Source organism: Linepithema humile, chromosome 1 (genome assembly GCF_040581485.1).
Source record: "Linepithema humile isolate Giens D197 chromosome 1, Lhum_UNIL_v1.0, whole genome shotgun sequence".
Taxonomy (NCBI): domain Eukaryota; kingdom Metazoa; phylum Arthropoda; class Insecta; order Hymenoptera; family Formicidae; genus Linepithema; species Linepithema humile.
In genome coordinates this window covers 3079610-3103427 of record NC_090128.1, presented here as the reverse complement: position 1 = coordinate 3103427, position 23818 = coordinate 3079610, and the positions used below count along the sequence as shown (strand labels likewise).

The window sequence follows — 23818 nt, the reverse complement described above, 5'->3', positions numbered from 1 at the left end:
GCTGCTTCCAGATGACGATCGAAAAATGTGAAATGTATTTTCAGCTAATTCAGAATTGAACGAAATTCGTGTGAAAATAATACGTCGCGGAAATAACTCGCCCCCCCCCCCCCCCAAAGAATAACTCGTGCATGCTTTAATTGTCATGTGGAATCGCTGAAAATGAATTGAATCTCTCTTGAGGAGCAGTGCCGTAATCTAAACTTGATCTAAACTTCATCTCCCGCCCGGAATATACCGAGGTAATCAGTTGCGAGGTGAAATTGTGTTTGCGTGATCGAGTGGCGGCGTGTTTCGCGATTGAAATGAAACGCAATTTATCTTTAACGCGCCACTAATCCATCGGCAATAATTGTAATGGCGTCACATCGACGATCTATTACGAAACAAGGCGATGTGTCGATTTTACACTCACTGCACTTTTTTGCGCCATTTCGATGTATGTCGATTATTTCTTACAAATTACCTTAATTAAGAGCTATCACACTTCGCCACCGGATCGCGTTCGCATCGAACGTGAATGCAAGATAATACATTTGCCGCGCTCGATTGAACTATAATTATCGCGGTTTTTGCATCGTATACTAATATCGCGATATCACACGTTGCACTTGTATGATGTAAAAAGAAATTATTTTTTTTCCCCCGACTATTTTTTTATAATCCGCAAATAATTGTGACAACTAGCTGCAGCTGCGCGCATGTCGAGAACATTAATCCGAATTGGACCACATTTACGAAATAATTTATCAGAATGAGAACAGCTCGACTCTCTCAACAGTAGGCGCTGTGAAATCCACCTGATTTCACGGGAGGCATTCGACTCTGAATGAACCGATCTCGGGTCTCCCACGGAATTGGAACTCGGCGCTGGAACCTGCGGGACGGCATTATACGTTTCCTCTTTTTCGCCGGGATAAAAATCGCGATTCCGGTAACGCGATCATTATTCGGGTCGCGCCTGCGTCAATCCTCTCTCGAGCGACGTCCTTCGGCGTCCGGGGCACCGGGTGGTGACAGGATTCTGGGTGGTCGGCCGTCGGTCGCGGCAAAAGGAAGCTGACGTCAGTAGCTTGGTCATATTTCTTCTGGCCTTAAAAGATCACGTGCAACGCGGGACCACCTTCTCACGCGCGCACACACTCGCTGGGACTGTACTCTCTAACTCCTTCTCCATGTGTTGCCCGGAAAGCTTCCGGTAGAGCATTCATCGTACGCTTCGTGGTGTTGCTTTAGGCGTCTGTATGCTTGTACGCGAGATTCAGGCTCTTTAAGCCATGCCATTGGCGTGGCAGCGGACCGTGCCCGTTTTTCATGTGACACATTGCATGCCTCATGCAACTCCGAAATTACGTTCGTAGTTACTGGCCGTTTATTCTTGTTAACGCTGAAGAAACACGGAGCGGCTAGCGAGCAAAACGAAGAGATCACTTGTATTAATTTTGATTTAAATGTGTATATTACGAAATCATCGAAATGTATATAGGAAATTTTGATTTTGATTTTTATATTTATCATTTTTTAATTTTTTAGCAATATTTTTTTCTTAGACATTGCACGGTTCTCTTTTTCTAGAAATCTTTTTTTTTTATCTATTTATTTATCGCCATCACTGTTCTTGTTCCGCGTAATATTTTTTTTAAACTCATACTCGGAACGGAGGAGAGCGCATCGTCGATGAAACGACTAGATCTTCAACCGGAAAGCTGATTGTTCACAAATTAACGAGCGATGCCGGGGCGCGATGCACGCCCGAGCAATTTTGCCGTGCGTGACGTCGCGGAAGGCCAACAACGGCGCGTCCGCGGCTCACGCGAGAGACGCGCGCGTCGAGGTGTTAATTTTAACACACCGGGCTCTTTTTTTCCCCTATCGAGCCCGCGTCCACCGGCTGTTCTCGCGCGCGAACGCGTTTTGCCAGCGGAACCAGCCCAGTCCTCGGCGGCGCCCCGATGGCTCAATAAGGAAATCGAGCGATTTCGAAACATCGCGAGAGAAAAAAATAAAAGGAAACGCCCGTAGACACGCGTATGCGTGCGTTGCACCTCTTTACGTGTAACTTGCGAACGACGTGACACGCGTGCCGCAATGCGAACTGCGAACGTGGCCTCCGCAGCGCATTATTATTAGCCGGCCGTGTGTATGCGTGGATGCGTGCACGCAGATGTGTTCGCACGCAACGCGCGAGTAGCACGCGATGCCGCGTAACTACGGTCCGCGTTTAAGACGCACACTGTGCCTTTTGGCGCTACCAGCAGTCTGCGTCGCGTTCGCGCAAAATTCATGAAAATTGTATCGATTCGTATCTCGCGTGATCGCGTACAATCTATATTCTTCGAGCTCCCGAGTTAGGATTCTGTTTATTTTACCGCAATCTTTTATGTTTAAAATGAATATTATAATTGGCATATGATGTCAGAAGAAGCAAAAATATTTTTTACATCTCTTTTTTTTACGATTATGTATATTTTCTTTAAAAATTGCCATACTTTGTACATTTTTCGATGTCCCGCAAATCAGACTTTAAAAAAGTCTAAAATTTCAGAATTAAAATATTGTAAGAAACTCACGAGATAATATTATAATAAACTCACGAGATAAATAGGTCTCGGTCGATATTGATAATAGCGAGTATTGCTTATTGTATAAGAGGGCACTAATCCTTGTAAAAATTGCTGGCGAGAGCTGATTGGTCGGATGGCGAGAGAGCCCTTTGAAGAGAAGAGAGGAGAGGACAACAAAAGAGCTGGACAACGGTTTCTCGGGGCATTTTGTCTTGCGAAAGTTGACAGAGAAAGGAGTGCATTTGTAAAAGAAAAGACAGGGGCGAAGACGAGGAGAGAAAGAAGAGGAAGAGTGAGAAGGATTAGCTAAACGATTAAAGAGACGTAGACACGGAAAATTGGGAAAGAGGAACCATAAAAATAATCGCAAGGAAAGGAGCCGGTTACTGCCCGACTGTGAGCTAAGTGTGATCTTCTATTATATTTCGTATTCCTTGAATACATGAACTATTCGCGAGATCAGCTTTTGTCGGACTTTTAGTTGAGTGAAAGGAAATAAAGAAAAAGATTTGAACAGTTAACTATAATATTCAGAGGCATTATTTGATTCTACAATCACAGCCAGCTCTTCCGTCCTTGATTTCTTTCATGAGTCTGATTTTAACGATCTCTCTGACGTGTTTTTTTTATAACGTGAAAGATACCAAAAGCTTACAATATTGTAATGTAAAAGAAATTTATTTTGATCAAAAACATAAATTTCTACGAATTTCAAGTAGCGAAGAAAAAGCAGGTTCGAGAAGATTAAGAAATCCGGTAGTCGCTCGTAAAATCTCGTAAGACTTCTCGTTTCGTTGAGACAAAATGCAAATTGCTAAGCGCGTAACGTGACGTACGAAACGGCGAAAGTAATCGTCGTCATCATCGTCGAAAATTTTACGAAACCGGTTTGAGCACGCGTAGCATTCGAGAAATCGGCGTGGTGACCAGAAGCCAGAAAGAAAACGGGAAGCGTTTTACATCGAATTAGTGTCTTCTCTCGCAGCGGTCGTGCGTTCGAGGCATTTTCTAGTTCAGCGAGCCGCGCGCATTGCACCTTTCACGTACCTTCTCCGGCTAGAATCCGTTCGTGATTATTCTGAATAAATTATTCTTTACTAAATCAAAACAAGGCATTTAAATGTTGATTCTCTGTGTTTGTCGCCAGGATGGTCTCATGCTTCTCGCGAACACACATTAACATTGAATACTATCTTGATGCTAGACGAATAACTTTTAAGCTTACGATCTCAAGCACTATGTAAACGTAGCGATGCCTGATTATCAATCACACGATTTTCATACTAAATTCCGGTATCAGACAGCCGTATCTAGCGGTAACCGCGGCATTAAGTGAAGAAGTAAGAATACGATAATAGTTTTTTCCGCGTGGACAGACAGTTGGCTCGGAAGGAGAGCCGACGGTGCCCGCCGTTTCTCATCGACGACAAGTCGTCGATAAATTTTCCCGGCGTCCACGTGCGTGAGCGTGTACTCGCGCGATGCAACACCACGGATCCAATTTGAGATAAACGCGCGCCGGAAGACGCATTGTTCGCGCGGAATAGTACAAATTAACAGATCGATATCGCGAGCCGGGCGCAATTAACATTGTGTACACACCGGCAATGGCGGCGGATCGACTTTCTTGAAAATCTGACGGTTTAATTAGGCACCGACCACCACCTTGTGGCAGATGCGGGGCTCGGCCGATTAATTAACAGCCGGCCTCCAGTATCGTTCGGGCTCATCTTGCTCATTTAAACCGATTCGCGATTATCGCGCGCTTGCACGCCGGAGATTTCGGCAACTAATCTCTCCGAATCGAATAAATCTAATAAAACTTAATTAGCTCGAACTTAAAAAGATTTATTCCCAAATTACGAACCTCGTTACTTCTATCTAAACAGCTATATTATGCATCGATGATCTTGATTGTCGCTACGGCACGATCTATATTTGTTTATATACGATGTGTTCGCAAAGACGATACTTCGTCTTTATTTACGCGACAAACAAACAAACGAGACGCAGAAGACGAAAACAAGTAAATACGTAAAATTTACGAGTTTTATTACGAGTAAGTGTTGTATTCGAGACGAGACCGAGTTTCCAATGCATTGTGAGGAGTGCGAGACTGATTAAAGTGATCCACAAAATACACGAAGTGAAACTTTGACAAAACCCTCGGTTTTCCTTGAATAACATATTGCAATATATTGTATTTTTATTGCAAATATGTATATAAGCATATAGATTCTCATCGTGATTCTCAAGAATCATCATCCCATCATTAATTTTCTTACAAGCTTGAACATTACCGTGTTTGTTTTAAATATATTAGAAAAAAAAAATAATAAGGATACCTACGACCGCTCGAGGCTATTAACATTCGTTTGTGTGCGATAAGTCATGCTAATCATATCTAGTACGTAGCATTTTGTTTGGCATATATTAAATTTATTATTATCCCAACGATTATTTATTATTTAATGCACTCTAAAACATCAGTGTGAATTACAAACAACTTACAAGGGAAATAAATACCAATAGTTACAATAACTTAACTGAATTAATGCTAATAATAGATTTCTTATTGATTATATATTTTTTATTAGTTTTGAATGCGATTAGCATTGTGTATGGCCGATGCTTATGTAGCAATAATCAGCGTTGCGTGCGGCCGAAACTTCTTTTAGCGAACGCATCACTCTGAAAGGATATATAAGCCTGTAAAAGTGGTTTCACGCCAGATCTGGTATGTAAAGAATGCATTATTGCAGGTGTTCGAACGTCATCGCCGGTGAACATCGTCGCGACGGCAACGGTGGTGACGGAGGAGGCTCTCTTAGGCGACGAGATAGCGGAAAACTGCGAGGGTGAAAGCGAGGGCACTGAAAAGTCCGCGAACGAAGAGGACGAGGAGGTGGACGTCGACGTGGAGGAGTGCAGTAGCGTCGACGATGGTCCGGTCCACGGGATGTTAGCCGAGGATCTCACGAGTGGCGGCACGCCCGCGCGGAAGTGCAACGCGGATGGCTGCAATACGGACGAGAGGAAGCAACAACGCCTGAGAACCAGCTGTAACTCGGACGAGCTGCGCGATGTCGAGTGCCACCTCGAGACCAAGGAGCTCTGGGACAAGTTCAACGACCTTGGCACGGAGATGATCATTACGAAGACCGGCAGGTAAGTGACGCGTATCGATCAGAAGAGAATGTGAGAGCACTAAGGAAAGGTTTCAGTGAGCGGAACGCCGTAAGAACGCGGCGCTAAGTCGTACGAGGCGAATTGGACGAAGCGGTCTTGCCGAACGACAAATATTTAACATTGTTTAATGTTTCTCAGAGAATTTTTTTTCCAAATTTAATTTTTTTTTTTTTTTTAATTAAAATACTTTACACAGAAAATTTAAAACATGAACTATAATAATGTTCCAAAATTTAAAAAAAAACAAATTTGGAAGACTGCTCGGCACATATGTTTTATTTCACTGTAGACAAATCTTGATTTTTATCTATGCAAGTGCTTAAATTCCCTTGACGGCGTCTGAAAATAAATAACACGTTCACGCGGTTCCTCTTTTCAAATTATTACGATCGATCTTAGAGAGCATGCGTCGATCGCAGCTGCGGCGCAGACACGACAGAGATATCCTTTAGGTCTCGCTCTTTCGACTTCGCCGAGCAGCGGCGCTCGGCACAATTATCTTTTCAATATTCTAACACGAGCAGTCATATTCACGCGCTTATTAATCGGCCGTATTTAAAGACCGCGACAGCGAGACGAGCGTTTTTAATTCGCGAGCAAATAACGGGAAAAGCCGCGGGCAAGTAGCTCCTGCGCCAACATTGGTAGCGGTCTCGGCGTACCGACCTGAACTAATGGATTTCATTGACTGACATTTTATGAGATATTTAAGGGAGTTCTAGACGTAATTTATCGCACCCGTTTACGCGCGAACGCGCGCATTTTTATAGGTATGCTAATAAAGTTCGGCCTCGCAGCTGCGGCCGGGATGCGTGACCACGTCGGAATTATGAAATATTCGTGCACACAAGGGAAGCTTGGGGTCACTTGGTAACTATCGCCGGTTATCCCCAAGCGTGTATACAACTTTGAATCGCTGCCGTGATGACCGTCGCGTTGCATTATCGTAGCTCGCGTTTGTAGACTGCGTCTATGGAAACTCTCTCGGAGATGCTGAGATAAACGTTGCGTTCAGGCTAATTGCGAAATACCGCGCATAGATCGAGAAGTATCTTTCACTCGCTAAGATGCAAGGTGATTCAGACGCGCGCTTTAATTTATCAGAATTCTACGATGATCACGAAGATTTAAAGTTGTAATAAATATTAGTTGAATGGTCAAAAAAAGAATATTTTTTATTTAATTTTTTAAATTTAATTTTATATATTTAATTTTTTAAATTTTATTTTATTTAATAAGAAATTGTACATTTGCAGAAGTGGTTTGTTAATTAAACATCTAAAATGTCAAATTAATAGAATTCCTTCTGCGGAGACAAATTTTTTATATTTTGTGTTGCTAATTTTTTTTTTTTTTTTACAAGAAATATACGGCAATAACAGTAATATGCTTTCTTTTTCGCTTTCTAACATAGAAATAGAAATTTATGTTTGTCCAGTGAAATTATCGTTAATCTTTCTCGCCAACTTATTACTCAATTATTTTTCTAACACTTTGCGAGTATTCCATTTTCACTCTTTCAACGACGATAATTAATATCTCACCCATAACTCCAAAGCTATCTGGATTTGAAAGGAGAAGATTGTGGATAAAATTCTGCTCCAATTACAACTTCTCTGTAATTTAATTTTTGCAGCGCATCTCATTTAATTCACTTAAGCTACGTGCCTTACTTACAATCAAGGGCGTATTAATCACTCGCTCCGCTGGACACTGCGCTAGCGTTTTGCGACGCGAGCGGCGTCAGTGTATTTATGCAGTGCAGAAAGTAGATGATAATCCGATAAGCCACGCGGTTGTAACAGCGAATGTGATTGCGGATAAGCCGCCGCCGCCGTGCGCAATTATGAAGCGCGCTTCGTGGATTGCGCAAACAGGTGCCTCCGATTCGAGCGGGTAATCCGGCGCGTCGACTCCGCGTCGGCTTATAATTTACTTACAATATTCTAAATCGGAATTTCCCAAAATCCCGCATTCAAGAGAAAAGGGACCTCCGGTGAGAAGAGACGAGTCTCCCACTGGATTCGTTTCGCCTCTTCGTCTCGCGCTCATTTACCTACATCGTTAGTCGGGCAACAAATTATGAAATTAGAAGCCTGAAGTTCACGGCCCCGAGCGACCGTTCAGATTGCCGTTTTGATAAATTCGCCATCGCGCTCCGTATAAAAGCGTCATGCGACTCGCTTCGCATTCCGAATGTGTATCTTCTCGCTCGTCCTCGGGGCGCTCTGGTGGTTCGCCAAGATATTCCTCGGGCTGTTTGGTGATGTAGTTGTTACTAAAGCGCAACCTTGAGGTGTTACCAAGGTGTGATCAATGTCGGGTATGCGCCGTGTGTGTTTGTTCAGCTCGCGCGGATATTAGATGCGCACTCCGGATAAGCCGCGCAACTTGACCATTAACGCCCACGATTCCGCCGTGTATGCGCAACAATGTGTGACATACGACACGTAGTATTATTATGTTGCCACACTATCCACTGAACGAGGAGAAAGCTGCGGTGGATAAATCGCGCGCTGACTCGTCATTGCTTCTCGATTGCGATCTCGGCGATCGTTGCTTGGTACTCGCGCGCGCGCGGATATCGATATTTTATACCTTCAATATTCTGTGTGGTAAATTTCCTTTGATCCTCTCTCTCGGATGTCTGAACGTCGACGTCCTTGAGAAGTAATGGATAATTTTCGAATGACACCTGAGAATTATGATTGATCGGCGGTGCTTCTTCTTGTCTCGGTGTTTGCGGTAAAAAAAATTCAGCCACGCGAGAAGCGGTTGAAATCTGAACGAAGTGGAAGGTAAAAGTATGCGCCTTCCCGGGCGCGCGCGCGCGCGATGCAGGAGATCGAGATGATAATCGATAAGCTGCGTGAGCTTGTAATCGAGAGTGCGATTTCGGATAAGCCGGCAGGCCTCTAATTACGAAATACTTAGTGGCTCTCGGGGAGCCGAGTAATTATCTTCGAACGTAACGTGTTGGGGGCCACCTTCCAGCAGGCAGACTTCAGAAATCGCGATCGAGCCGGCTTACATTATAACGCCCGCGAAGACGTTCGTATGTGTGTTTACGCGAGCGAGCGCGCGCGGAAAGCAGATGATAATTGGATAAGCCGCGTACATACAGAATGATTTTGGATAAGACGGACGGCGGCGTAATTACAAAACGCCGCGAGAGCCTCGGGTGGAGAAGAGCGATGATCGCCTGAGAATAACCCGCCGCAATCCGTGCAACCTTGAGACGTCGTCGCGCGAGAACACGCCTGCCCGCCTTATCGCCCGGGCTTCGGCGGAAAGTGGAAAGCGATACCGCGATTAGAATCCATTCGCAACGTTCATTACAACCAATTTAAAGGCCGTGTGTATTTAAAGACTGCGATAAGGATGTGAAAACATATATTAAGTGAAATTGATAAAAACAATATTCAACGATACGCGGACGAGAATTTCAACAAAAATGTCCAAGCGATCGAAAGAAGTCGGTTTCAATGAATTAATTTAAGCGAGCATTTTACACGCTAATTAATTTGAAGCAAATTTTCCCGAGATCTCGCTCACCAGAAATTTAAACGGTTCTCGAATACCGGGTATTCGAACAAAGAAGCGACCACGAAGATTCTCAGCGCGACACAATGCTTGAGCGTATTTAAAAATTTCGGAGTAATCCCAGGGCGTGTCGCTGTTCTCCGTGTCGTCCTCAACCGAGCGACGACGATCGATATATCAAGAGCGCGGCGATGCACGAATAGCGTCGTTAGCACGAACAACTTGGCACGAAATCCCAGCTGAGCGAGCTGAACGTCAGTCTAGCGAGTGACAATACGAATTCGGACCAATCAGGTGGAATTGTCTGGCACCACGGGGCGCCGGGACCGTGAGCTCCTCCGGTGCCTCCTCAAGTATTTCGGGGGTCTCTTTTTCCCACGTTGGCACTCGCCACTTTTTACGAGCTGCCACCTCCCCGCTGTTTTCCTTTCTCATTGTTTCCTTTAGGTCGTAAAATTTTCTTGCCCAAAAGACAAGAAAACTAATGCGTTAAAATTCGATTAACCGGTAAATATTGTCGGAAGTGATTAAAGAAACTTTGACAACGGAGAGAAAATAATGCCGGTGGCACGGTAGCCCGTTTATTTCGAACGAAAGATGGAAGAGAGAGAGAGAGAGAGAAAGGATAATTAAATGAGATTATTAATTGGAGACAAATAATCTTATAATTGTTATTATTAAGATACAAATGCGACAGCTCTTGGCTTCTTCAAGCGTTGGATCTCGCCCCTCCCAGTATTTTAATAAAGAAACAATGCCGATTTTAATTAGCAGACGTTAATTTGTCAGTACCCACGTTGCAATTTACGACGAGTGCACGCGTTTGTGAAGACGCGGTGGAAAGGAAAATGGTCGCCGCGCTCGGGACGAACTGTATCGCGTCGATGTCGTTGCGGCCGTGTGCGTTTTTTTTTTTCTTTTTTTCAGCGTTTAAGTGGGTAACCGTGGACTGTGAACCGCACGGAATAGGAGGTGCGGACGAGCAGGTCAGGAGAGAGACAGGATACCGGCGGATAGAGGGTACTCGTCACGCGAACCCTTCATCAAGGTGCCAGCAACCTACATTATACACTCACACGCGACCCGGCCTGGGACGATCGTGCGCACGTTACACCGCGGAGAACATGCACAGAGAATAACACGTCGCGAGAAGGAGAGAAAGAGAGGCGAAGGGAGGGCGGAGATAGGGGGAGCGGGAGAGGGATAGATAGACATCTCTTCATTTTAGACTCCGTTTTCGCGCGGTTATACGAAGTGCACATAGTAAATACGCGGGGTAACAGCCTTAGAAGGCCTCCGAGTGAGCCAAACACACCAATGCACGTAACGAATACGAGAGATAACAGCCAGAAGAATCCGCGATAGATTAAGGCCGGAGATCGCGTCTCTCGCATTAAAGATATCAAAGTGGTAGCGCGACAAAAAATGCTTACGTGTTTTATGACTCGCCGAAGCTCAATTAATCAACGCAGACTAATTGCGGACTTATTACTATTGTTATCACTACAGTTGATTACTTTGGGATTTTAAAGTAAGATATTATGACAGTTGCAACAGTCGTCAGTTGGATAATCAAAATTCATTTACGGACAATACCGCGGCACGCAAGATATCAATACTTTTGATCTATTAAAATACATGAAATGCAATTTTATCTCCTTTGCGTCGATAGTTTTTTATTATTTGACACTCCGGTGTCGGCGGTTGAGATCCGACTGCCCGTTGTCGACTGGCGATTGTCGCTTTCTTTTCATTATTTTTTTCACGCAAGGCCAGAAATATCCTGCCGGACGGCGCGTCACGATCGCCTGGACGTGAAACGCGCGACAGCCGCGGCATAATTACTACAGCGGCGATCCCACCTGGCGCGCAGAGTCGTTAGCTCGGCAAACATTTAGGTTCGGCTCAGACGGCTCGGATCGGTATAATATCCAGCGCGCTTCCGTAATCCATTTGTACTAACTCCACTGGCGCGCTGGCCCCTTTCCTTCGGGGGCAGTCAAGGGCTCTGTCGCGTCCCCCTCGCGGCGAAAGATATACGAGTGGTCGAAGGCGGCTCGGGGTGGCTCTCGGGGTCGAGGTGTTTCTGCGATTACGGCCTCGTTAGCCACGGGCTATCGAGGGCTTGTTTGTTTCCGCCTAATTTGACGGAGGAGCGCGTCGTAATGTTGGACGCGAGGCGTCCCGACGAGTTAGGAGCGATCCGTCGGCGTGGGAATTAGAAGCAAATTAGCCGCAGGTGAAATATTAGGATGTTTGTTATCGCGATCGTGAGAGGTGGCGGTGAAAAATATTTGGCCCGCTTAAGCCGCAATAATTTTGCCGTGGAAGCGGTAGATGAGTCATATGGCGAGCGAAGCTATTTTTTAATTATTGTAATTAAAAAGTGAAGTTATTATAATTATCGTAAGCTACAACGCACATGCAATGGTCATGTAATTAATTGTCAAAAAAATTAATGTGAAGGGGCGAATATAGCTTTAGCGGAATGAACGCCGCGACTTAATGTTGCAAAATTATTTAATTTTATACAAATTAATGGATTCGAATTAATTATCAAGCGGATGAGTTCATGATGAGATCTTATTTCGAAAACGCAAATTTGCACGAGCACATTAATATATTGAATTATAATTATATCATCTTACGTATAATTTCATTTTTACGAGTTCATTGTTTCCTACTTCGGCGTATTTCCATACGCATTTTGCATCCGAAAGCGACACGCGCCGCGCGAATTGACTCGTTTGCCGGGCGATCCTCGTAAAAACATGAGTCACTGAGCACAGGATTCATAGGGTACAAGTGTAATGCGCGATAGGGATCGCAAGGGCGGCGGATCTCGAGGGAGGGCGTCAATCGCCTCGCCATCGATACTTAAATAGGTGACGCGCGTTTATCCAGGAGGGTGGAACCGCGCCCCGTTTCTCCCCGCGGCAATTTTCCGGATGATTTATCGCGTTTGCGCGTCTAATGTTTACGGAGATAGGACGTTGCTCGCGCGCGCATCCGCTTAATGCGCGTGCGACGATCCCGAAAATCGTGCCGCTGCGAGAAATGACACCGGCGGCGCGCGCGTGTGTGCGTGTTTGCGCGATTGCGAAATTTATTCTTAGCATAACGCGCGCGCGGAGCAGCAGGTGAAAGTCGAGCACCGAGTCACTCACGGAGGAAACGTCGTCCACGTCAAGGCCGGCTTCGGGCGATAAGCGAGTGGCTGCAGCTGCCTCGGGGTGCAGAGCTGAGAAAGAGGCGCGAACGACCCTGGTGATTTTATGGAGTGTCAACCTGGGGTAATTGCTGCGACGGCGTAACATATTTTTTGGCAGAGCAGAATTTAATACCCGCATTACAGTATCGCGTGCGGATGCAGATGGTCTATAAAACTATTCGTTTTATAGTAAGCGGACTTTGCACGACGCATCGAAATATGCGAATATCTATTTTACATCTCTGTATATAAATTTCGGACTTTATCGCGGATAAGAGATCGTCGAAAGTCAATTTTTTGTTGTTGTTCCTTAAGAAATGAAGTTCTTAATGGTTTCATATGTAGCAACGAAATTTCACAAGAACCTTATCAATCAAATGCATGATAATTCTGCATATAAAATGTCACATCGCGAAATCGAGACGCGAATCTATAAATGTTCGGAAAGTTTCGCTTTCGGGTCGAATTACAAACGTAAAAAGTCTCTCACAGAGTCGTCATCTCGAATAGAGAGCTTGCGTCTCGTACACCAGAAACGCGTGTACATTTCGAATGCACTGCTCGGCTAACTACTCGCCTGAGGGCCGACAATCGTGTCGTTAAGGTGTGTCGATCCCCGGGGCGACGTAACAACGATACTATTCACCGCGGTTGGACAATGCGCTTGTTAAAAACCGCACGAACCCAACCGAGCGCGTACGTGCCGAGAAAGAGGGAGGATCGCTCTCTCGAGGAGCTCGAAACCGCAAAACCGCTTCGAGGATCGCGTCGCGGGGGACTGCCGCCGCCTCGCGAGCGCGGGACCCGTATTCACCGGAGCATCGGGGCCCCGCGGAGAGCACTCGCGTGACGCAAGCGGGCTCCTCTTATCTGCATTCGCATTTTTAAAAGCCCCGACCTCGTTTCGCGCTCGGTTCCTTACGAACGAGTCCTGCGGCCTCGGGCTCCGCTTCGCAGGAAAGAGAAGCCTGTCATCGAATAAATAGATCTAGAAAACCGCGACGATTACCTTGCGGTTCTGTCAAAGACCAGCCGCCGGCAGCAACGAGAGTATTCACGCAGAACGAGAATCGGAACGAAAAAAGAAGTGCGCGCTTTCATCTGTTCCGTGTAAAACTCCACAATAACAGACATTTTGCTGAAAACAAGAGGAATAGAGCAATAACAGATGCGAGACTTCAGTAAAGAGTTATTTTACAATTCGAAAATAATGACACCAACTTCGAAAATATATATACAGTCTGTCAAACAAGAGCGTCGGCTAGATTATTTTAAGAAAAAATTGCTAGAGGGCTCCACTATTATGGTATTCGTTAAGGAAGGGGGAAGACTACTACGCTTTATTATAAAAACGCCAGTATTATTTTCCATTGTGATAAGAATACGTGATTTATAAAATGAGTGCGTCGTATGTTAAACGTTTTGAGGCAGTGTTCTTGTGTACTCACAGTAAAGGACCTAAAATGACTTATAAAGCTGCTGCAAAATATATGCATAAGTCAGAAGACTTTGTACGGAAGTGGGTAATACGATACAAAGAATTAAAAAATGTTGACGATTTGCCCGAGAGAGGAAAAACGCGAGGGACGTCAAAAAAAGAAGATAAAGTCATTTTAGAATTATTTCAGCAAAATCCTCTGTTGACATTGCGACAAGGACAAAAGTTATTGGCCAAAAAGAAAGTAAACATAAGTATAATGACTCTAAAAAACCGATTACATGAGGCGAACATCTCTTGGCGTAGCACGATACTGAAACCTTTCCTCAAACCAGAGCATGTCGAAAAGCGACGTTTATGGGCTACGCAAAATTTAAATCGTGATTGGACCAATATAATTTTTACTGACGAAGCGTCTTTTTACACATGGGTTCCTGCCAAACACGCATGGTCTTTTCCGGGAAAATCGCCTTTACAGCGCACTGTTAAACATCCAATTAAGGTTCACGTTTGGGGATGCTTCAGTTTCTACGGTTTTGGTTCTTTACACTTATTTACTTATAATCTAAATGCTGAAAAGATGCTCGAAATCTATCGGCGAGCATTATTAAAGTCTGCTGAGAAATGGTTTGGATCAGATAATGAATCGTGGATACTACAAGAGGATAATGATCCGAAACATCGCAGTAGGTTGTGTACTGCATGGAAAGCCGAAAATGGTATTCAGACTTTGGATTGGCCTGCGCAGTCGCCTGATGCGAATCCAATTGAAAATGTGTGGGCCATTATTAAGAAAAAGCTTCAAGGAAAGCGTGTGTTCACGTTAAAACAATTGTGTCGCCATATCCGAATTATTTGGCGGTCATTACCCCAACAATATGCAGAAAATCTTACAGAAAGTATGCCAAGACGATGCCAGCGAATTCTCGATAATAATGGAGACTGGACGACTTACTAAGTAAATGCGTAATAGTGTTTTTAGTACACTTTAAATTAATCTATCAATTTTTGAAAAATAATAATTTTTCTTTCAGATATGCAGACGACGCTCTTGTTTGACAGACTGTACGTGCATTCCCAAGACATGTAATTACGTATGATATTGCAACACATATTTTTGAAACCGTTGAAAAAAAAAAAACTGAAAAATTACGTCTGTTTCGGTGGCGCAAAACATCATTAATTATAGTGTTCCACAACATTATAAATTAAGACACGGCGAATTAAGCATCGATCTCCAAGTTTCTAAATTCTTTTAGTGTAGATGTAATCCGTAGCCTCGCTGGAATTCGTGATATTCAAATGTTTCTAAATTGCGGCTCGTCAATTTCGCAGCGATCGGCAATTAATCAATCCTAACTTTGATGGAAGACGGTTACAAAGATGTTCCCCGTGCATGTAATTATGACAAATTAGCGTAAGACACGTCAATCAATTTTGATATTTCTCGCGGCGTATTATCTCAATGTATTATCTATTCGCGCGGCTCGCAACGGTTCAGATTAATATCGTGCCGGTTATGTGCCACATAAGAAACGCGAGAGCCCCACAGATCTGACTGGACACGAAAAACTGGTACGCAGGTGTCCGCCACGTGATTACAGCCAATAATACGTGAATTCCCGCGTAGATTGCAAGCATCGTCAGAGACAAAAAGAAGGACGACATTCTTATCGCCGTCGGTCCGTTCAATCCTTCTGCAATTATGCATTCCGCGCCGTTTAAGGTCCTCGGTATTTGATGGGCTGGTATCTTTACGATCTTCGGATATAATATCGTTTTCGGCGCGATCGTCGGTTCGCCCGTCCCCGTTGACGGTTCTCCGAACATTTCCAATTTTCCCCGCGACAGAATCCTCCGCAGGATTGCGGCATCGGTTGTTTCGTCCGGTTGAGAGGTCTTCGGCACGGAGGAGGTTTTGATCAGAGTAATTCTGGTGAGAGACGACGCTCTGGAGATCGAAGTATCGTCCGCCGAAGTGGCAGATGTGCCAGGAGTGTCCAGTTTTAAAAATTTTAGCAGCAATATCGGATCGAACTCTTCCGGCAAGGAGAATACGTCTTCTTCTGACGCGGCAACGCTCGTCACATCGGGTTTCTGACGATGATGGCGGTGGTGATGATGGTGGTGATGAGCCTTTAATGGATTGCACGGTCCTGGGCACACCATTGGTCGGCCTCGACAGGCATGTCGAGGCGGATTCATCATCTTCGATTTTCTTTGTTGATCAAAGCATGAAGCAAGATTGATGCGTCTAGTACAAAGATAATTAAATCAGAGCTGACACGGAGAGATTTGAAGTTATACAGAATTGTGATCCAGTAGTCTCTCGAATGAAAAGAATTTTTCTCCCACCGAGTATTCGTCGCATTACATTCTTTACACACTTAGCAATTATGTAATAAATATCACGAAGCGAAATGGCGCGATTGCGTTTTAAAACATATTCCGCTACATCTGCTTTTAGCGATAAATTAACGGGAATCCAGTTTTTCGCCGTGAAAAAATCACCATTATGACGTATCTGCCATCTGATCGCAGAAAATAGCCCGGCGTTCTTTCCCGAGGCGCGTAAATCACGAGCGTAAGTCCATCGCGTGCGATCGCTGGAGGACGTACATTGTGAGGTTGTGAGAGCTCTCGGTCGGGAACCCGGGACGAAGGTCAGGCTTATGCTTTCCGTGCTGCTATGCCAGCGGGAAATCCAGCGCAGCGTGTACCGATGTCAATGCGATGAAGGCACGTCCGGTCGGCGCGTGCGCTCGGCCGCTTTTCGAGGTGTTGAAAAATCGACGGTCGAAATTGAAGGCTGGAACTCTTTTTGTGACAAAGTCCGAGAAAGCGACACGTTCCTTTCATCGAATCATCTGTTGAATTGTCAGGACAGAGTCAATTTCAAATCGTATCATCGCAGAAAGCAAGAAGAATTATTTCGAAAGAAGGATGACGAAAAGTTGGGCGTTTTTCAATTCTTTTTTTTTTTTAAATATAATTTTGTAGAAATGCGCTGTTGAAAAAAAAGGAATGAAATTATAATATTGCGAGAATTTAGAATAATACCGTATGTTTACTGAAATATTTATGCTGCTGAAAAAGTGTTACAGGCGCCGTTCTATAATTAACAAGTTCCACTATTGCGAGATTGCAATGATTATAAAAGTGGAGTATACGTCACAAAGTTCAAACGTTTACCTTGATTTTGTTGTCATTTATGATTAAAAGAAGAGGTTACATTCAGCAAATATTCATCCATTGTGATGATAAGAATCGAGATTCGCTTTTGTTCTCATCAATCTTCACGTTTATCATTTACGCGACTATTTTGGAAAATATAATTGCTTATAATTTTTTAGGTTTAAGTAAAATTGCTTTAACTCTGTTTTTTTTCTTAATTAGGATTAAAATTGATTAAAAATAAGAATATTATTCCTGAAATATCATTTGTCAAGCGCTCTATTATTTACACCGCATTTATCGCAATTATGATGCGTTTATTGTTGCAGACGAATGTTTCCAACTTGCCGGGTGTCCTTCAGCGGACTGAAGTCCGAGGGTCGTTACGCGGTGCTAATGGACATCGTGCCGGTCGACAATAAAAGGTATCGATATGCCTATCATCGTAGCTGTTGGTTAGAGGCCGGCAAAGCTGACCCACCGGCGCCTGCGCGACTTTACGTTCATCCCGATTCTCCCTTCACCGGCGAGCAGTTGCGGAAGCAGGTTGTTTCCTTCGAGAAGGTGAAGCTGACGAACAACGACATGGATAAACACGGCCAGGTAAGAGAAAGCCGTCGGTATCTGATACTCGTGATCAATTCGGTATCCATGCTGCGATATCTTTGACAGGGCCGAGACATATGTTTTTTGAAAAGCTGAATTAATTAAAAATTAATCGCGGAAATTATAAAAATTCAATACATTCTCATAAGTTATTTTACAACTTCTACTCGATGAATATTTACATTTACAAATTAATTCTTCATCGTACAATTATTTAGATTTATCATATTCGTACAATCCGACGGTAGATAGTCACTCGAAACAGTGAAATATTCACACTGTTGCGAATGAAGCGTGTAAATCGACCACTGATCTCCATATAATTTCCGTCGTGGAGGATAATTTCGCGCGCGCACAGGATTTTCCTCTTCCGGCGGCCCGCGCATAGAAATTGTCGGCGATAAGACGCTTCATGCACCCCGGCCATTACGCCGTTCTGTAATTTGCGCCTGCCTTTCAGCGGATGCGTAATTCCTGGGCCGCGGCGTATCTCCCCTTTATTTCGGAGTTTAGCGCACAATGGCCGCCGGACGCGAAGTGTCGGGCCCGTGTTGGACATGCTACCGCTATTACGTGGCGCACGGAACCTTCTTTTCTTCGCGTTCGATCATGCCCTGAAGATATAATCTGTAAACATAATTCCCTTGATGATTATATATATTCGGGATCTTAAAGAAATCTTCTAATTTATATATAAAAGATTCACGGGATATCCACTAAAGCTGGAAAAACCTGAAAAACCTGAAATTCTCGAATCAAGAAATTTTCAGATCTTATCGATTGCTCAGGGAATTTCTGTTGAAAATTTCTCTTCGATGATTTTGCTTTTATTTTACGATTAGCTTCTCGTTTCTTTCTAATTCTTTTCTTTCAGTTTTCTTACTAAGAATATGACCAGGAAATGTTAAGAAATTCACACAATAAACAAATTTATTCTAAATTTTCATGTAAGAAATACTCTATTTTTGCCAGAAAATGTATTTTCGATTTCCAAAGATTTTTTCCATTTTTTTTTAGTAGGCATTCTGAGATCCCAATTTGGAATAAATTTTTCCAAAATAAGTTTAATTCAATTTTTCCCTAATAATAGTTTAAATGTATTAAGCATCAAAGTAGAATATTTTAAGAACAAGAGCTCACGCATTGAATGGATCGCGGGCGGCGATGCGCCGAAGGCCTCCGCAAATTCGACGATTGAATATAAGCGACGTGCGGGCAACTTTAACGAACGACCGGCGCCAACGACGTCGACGATGCTCGCAGTGTCATTTTTCACGCCCTCATATCAATTCTCTTGGCCTTTTCTTGTTCTCGCTCGCATGATTGTTGACGAGTCCTCGAGCGCGCCGAAAATGGCCTCGTAAAACGCATACGCCGGGACATCACCCCGTCAGGGTGGAAGCGTGGGCTTGGTTATCATCGGCGCGAGTCGTTAATCGTGGGCGTCGCTGTTGCCAGAAACATAATAATATTCCGTCCTCGCCATTGCCGCCGCCGTCGTTGGCCGATCGATGACAAACCAATCTCTCGTTGTTCATAAAAACTTATTTCTTTCGGGACAAAAGTGGAAATGTCAGAGGTTTTAGCAAAACTATTTTTATACGCAAAATAACCGGCAGAGAAAGATTTGAAGAAAAAATAATGATACAAAAACAGAGGATTTTGTACCTAACGCTAGTTGTTAATTGTTTATATTATAATCTTCTTATTAAATACATATCCTAACAATCTTGGTTAACTTGATTAAACGTTTCGATCAATATTTGATTGTACAGCACAGAAATATGGAAATTATAACCATTCCTTTCTATATTTCTGTGCTCCCTTTCTCTCTTCCCCCTCTTTTATTTTCCTGTTGCATTATTATAGTTCTCATCACAGTCGTCCGTGTCGTTGGCATTGTTAACACGATTTACACTAAAATGATTATTTTTATACATCTTGATAACGGTCTCAGAAGTATGTTTCTCGATTCCTTTCCGTTTAATTTATAATTTTTATATAGCTTGGCTCACTTGATTGTTTCTACATTTTATAGCATGACTTCAAACAGAAATTATATTCTACAACTATAGTTTGATTACTGAGGATGATCAAATATTGATCGAAACGTTTAATCAAGTTAACCAATATGAAGATCGTTAACATATGTATTTAATAAGAAAAAGATTGTAATATAAGCAATTAACAACTAGCGTTAGGCACGAAATCCTCCGTTTTTGTATTATTATTATTTCATATGTGCCTTTCTTCTTTTATTGATTTAAAGAAAAATTTGTAAAATTTATATGGAATGTATACACCGCTGGAAAATCACGCAACCTTACATGCGGGCATTAGAGAGGACGAAAATTCCGTCGCAGAGAATTGCAGTGGATCGACTATAATTTCGAGCATTTACGCGCAAAGTCACCGCGCCGATAAGCCGATGTCGAGGGGAAAATTTGAGACCGTGCGAGTCAGCTTGGCGATAAAACGCCGTCTTCTTTTCCGATAAAGAAGCGTCATAAGCGTGTAGCCGCGCGATAATGAAAAGTTGAAGTTCATGGGAAAGAGGCGGAGTAACAACGCCCGGCGGCAGAAATCAGGGATTACAACGGGAAAGCATGTTAATTGGATAGTTTTTGTGACAGGCGAATGAGCTTTAAATACCAGTTTCAATTATTTCGAATCGATATCTTGGAAATTCGATACTTTGGTAAACTATGAAATATTACATTCCATTTTGGGCAACGATTTGAAGCACAAATAAATAGCGTTATATCTAAAGATTGTGATGTCATCGGACATTGTGATTACAAAAATTGTAATTCGAGAAACCAAAATTTATTAGCTAGTAAATTATTTTTATGGCACAAAGTGTCATATTTTTTAAATACCACGCGTCTTTCGGGTAAAATCAATGATGCGTTACGAAATTGCCGCCTTGACCCATCTCGAGAATAGTGATATTTCGAGAGTACGTGGTTTAATTTGCGAATAATACACAGTGATACCTACATCGATCCCGCGTCGACGCGTTTTCCTGCTTATTAACGTGGGAACTCGACACCATGAAGAATAAATGCGCGAATTTACGGCGTGATTCGCGCCTTTATCGCGAGATTGGCGATAAACCGCGCGAAACTTAATATTCCGCTATCTCTTCCGACGTCCCGTTGTAAACGTTCGATAAAAGTTAATCCTCGGCTTAAAATATCTCTTTTACTCCTTAATTGGAAGTACGTATTTCACGCGCGACCCCCATGAAAATTTTTTACGCCACGAAAATAACTTATTTATATTGACTTTTGAATGAATTTTCAAGTACATAATATATTCTAATGTGCATTTTACACAGCACCGTTATACGCGCTTCGCTAATTACGTTCACAATTCGAATCAATCGGCCCACAGGCCGAGTAAATGGCAAAATATCTCAATATTTTTCCCAGGAATTTTCTCTTTCGGACAAAACCGGACGTTAAATATATTTGTCAAACGCACCGCGTATCCTCGCGTCAAGGGGGTTAATCTCCGTACGAACGCGATCAGCTCCCACCCTCGAGCGCTCGTAGAAAATATCACGGGTCCCTCTCGCGACCGTAAAAAGTGGGGGAGGACGACGCGGCTCGGAGGGTGCAGCGGGTTCGCCGGGCGAACCCGCTGCGGCGAAAGGGGCGAGGGGAAACCCCACCAGCTCGGAAGCATGCCCATAATGTTGCGGGCATTATAGGCAGCCCGCAGCCGGGTGTCGTAGGTGGTGTATAGTAGGTAGGTACGAACGACGGCGTTGCGCGGCCTATAAGCTAATAAATTGAACGGATGTTTGCCCCGAGCTTTTGTCATGATGATCACGGGTAGCCCACGCCCGGTCCCGTCGAGCACCTTTTGAATCTCTCTCGAGACGACTCCGCCGCGCCCGCCTCGCCCCGGCCGCGTCCCCCCCCCCCTCCGCGTCGCGACAAGAGAGGATGCGTGTAAACGCGCGCATGAATGCTTTTCGGAGCTTTATCCGAGAGGAGGATAAATCGTAGAAATGATAATCGCGATGGGCGTGTTCCTGTCTTCTCGCTGTAAATTATTTAGTTTTTTCTCCCTCGCGCGCGCGATCGAATGAATGAATGATAATCGCCGCGGTGCTTCGGCGCTAGCGCGAAGGAAAATGAAATATCGGCGAACTGTGTTTCTGTTAATGCACTGCGAGTAAATATCAAACAAGTAAGCAAGTTCTGAGATGTTTAAAAAAAAAAAAAAAAAAACATTTTCCATGTAGCTCTTGATCTCTATTAAATTTTACCTTCGTTAGAAATTTTCCTACGCTGTAAAAAGGATCGGTGCTTTGCGAGAGGTAGAGGGATTCCTGAAAAATCTCTGATGTTGTTTAATCTATTTCTCATTGAAAATACACATAATCTCCATGTAACTGAATGCAGTTAGTCGTCATGAGTCCTCACGCGTAAATCAACGTGACGTTTAAATACGAAAGACTCGGGAAGGTATTAACAGTTTTCGCCTGGATATTGCCGTTTCAACTTAGCACTTTACACATGCATTATCTTTAATGGCAGTATTGCTGTCAGTATCGTAATCCCCATCGTGATGTTCGCCCATTGATATCGCTGGTAAAAGTAGTCATAATACGGCGTCAGTATATGAATTCTACGGTCTCCATACATCGAGTGGGCGAATACGCAAATATAAACTGTTAATAAGCATAAAATAACAAGTATATCCGGGCGCACGCTTAAGAAGTCGAGTGTAACTTCCAACGGCCGACGCGCCTCTTCAAAATGTTTAAAGTTTGATCATTATTGTAACAATTCTTTTTCCTTTCTTTTTTTTTTTTCCTTCAAAACGTTTGACTCTCCGGTCACGGTCGATTTGCGTTAAACTGCGATCGGAAATAATCCGCGAGTGCAGTTGTTTCCGAAAAAAAAAGGAAGGAAAAAAAGAGGAGAGATTGCTCTTGGGGCGAGGGACCGAATCGAGTTTCGTGACGAGGAACTCGTACTGCTTTCCGGTTGTACCGGCAATTGCCAAACACCCTGTACACGCGCAGAGAAACACTGGCGAGGAACGAACAGACACACCGGTTGAAAGCGGTCGGTCGAGCCGGGCGAACCACGCAACGCCAGTCAACTCAACTCGACGACTCGAGTGGTAGGGAACATTCCTTCGCTACGGCCACTATTTCATCGTTTCGTATGACGCGATATTATAAGACCCCCGCCTGCGACTCGGCTACTACACGGTGGTCCAAAAGCGGTCATCCACCTGCCGCGCGGGCGCGCGAGTTCTCGCTCGACACTTTTTTCAACCTTTTCGCGTATATATTTTGCGTAAAGTATCCGTATAAAATTTCTAATCTATTTCCCAACGCTGTGATTTTTTTTGTTTTGCTAGAATCATTGCTACCGCTATTACTCCTCCTTTTTTATACACAATTTATTCATAAAACAAGTATTAAGTTGAGCGATGCGTGTTTTCGTAAAAAATTTTGAATATTAATTTTCTGCCTCCGGTCATCGTTGCTTCTTGATTACGCGCATGACGTGGTGCTACTGGCATATTTTACCATAAAGAAAATAAATAAAGACTTATATTTCTTTTGATACTAATCAGTGCTAATCTTGACATGCGACCAGAAACTTTAATAAATATATTTTAAATTTTTTAAATTTTCTTTACGTCAATTTTTATTGAGACAAGCATTTGAGTTTTTATTTATAAAACTATTTTGAAAAGTAGTGATAATTTTAATTGAAATATTCGCGTCGGCAATATCGCACAACATGCACGTATTCGAAGATCGCAAAAAATAATGCATTTGGTAACGATTTCTCATTCACACGAGAAAGATATTGGAAGTTTTATCGCTGTCATTTCACTGCTGAATTTTGAAGAAACCGGTACTTCTGCGAGCGCGAAAAAGAAGTTACCGCGGGAGAGATGTAAAGTTAATCTCCTTGAAATATTGCGGACGAGAAGGAGATTTGCTGTAATTACCGGTTGCTCGGTAAACAGGCGGATAAAGTGCACACGATGCAACGGTGATCGACAGACTGGAAAAAAGTAACGATTGTCCTATACATTTCTCAACATTCGTCGGCG

At 43.5% G+C, this 23818-nt stretch overlaps 2 protein-coding genes across 3 annotated transcripts in view; one reads left to right on the top strand and one right to left on the bottom strand.

The window, feature by feature from the left end:
• LOC105674665 (T-box transcription factor TBX20-like) overlaps positions 1-23818 on the top strand; it is a 53031-nt gene that overhangs the window by 5401 nt on the left and 23812 nt on the right. Inside the window, exons 2-3 of the mRNA XM_012371167.2 lie at positions 5327-5732; positions 17449-17722. Of these exons, the coding sequence (XP_012226590.2) occupies positions 5327-5732; positions 17449-17722 (680 nt within the window). The remainder of the gene's footprint in view (positions 1-5326; positions 5733-17448; positions 17723-23818) is intronic.
• On the bottom strand, positions 14412-17384 carry LOC137000555 (uncharacterized). 2 transcript variants are annotated; one of them, XM_067357523.1, is made up of 3 exons: positions 17138-17384; positions 16565-16812; positions 14412-16199 (listed from the first exon to the last, which is right to left on the bottom strand). In XM_067357523.1, exon 3 carries the CDS (start codon positions 16151-16153, stop codon positions 15443-15445), a length of 711 nt encoding a protein of 236 aa, XP_067213624.1. In that variant the 5' UTR covers positions 16154-16199; positions 16565-16812; positions 17138-17384; the 3' UTR covers positions 14412-15442. The 2 variants fall into 2 exon arrangements, with proteins under 2 accessions (XP_067213624.1, XP_067213632.1); XM_067357531.1 differs by having other exon boundaries at positions 17006-17144.

Excerpts from the sequence above, each read along its gene's own strand:
- LOC137000555 (XM_067357523.1), bottom strand. The coding sequence starts at position 16,153 with ATGATGAATCCGCCTCGACATGCCTGTCGAGGCCGACCAATGGTGTGC.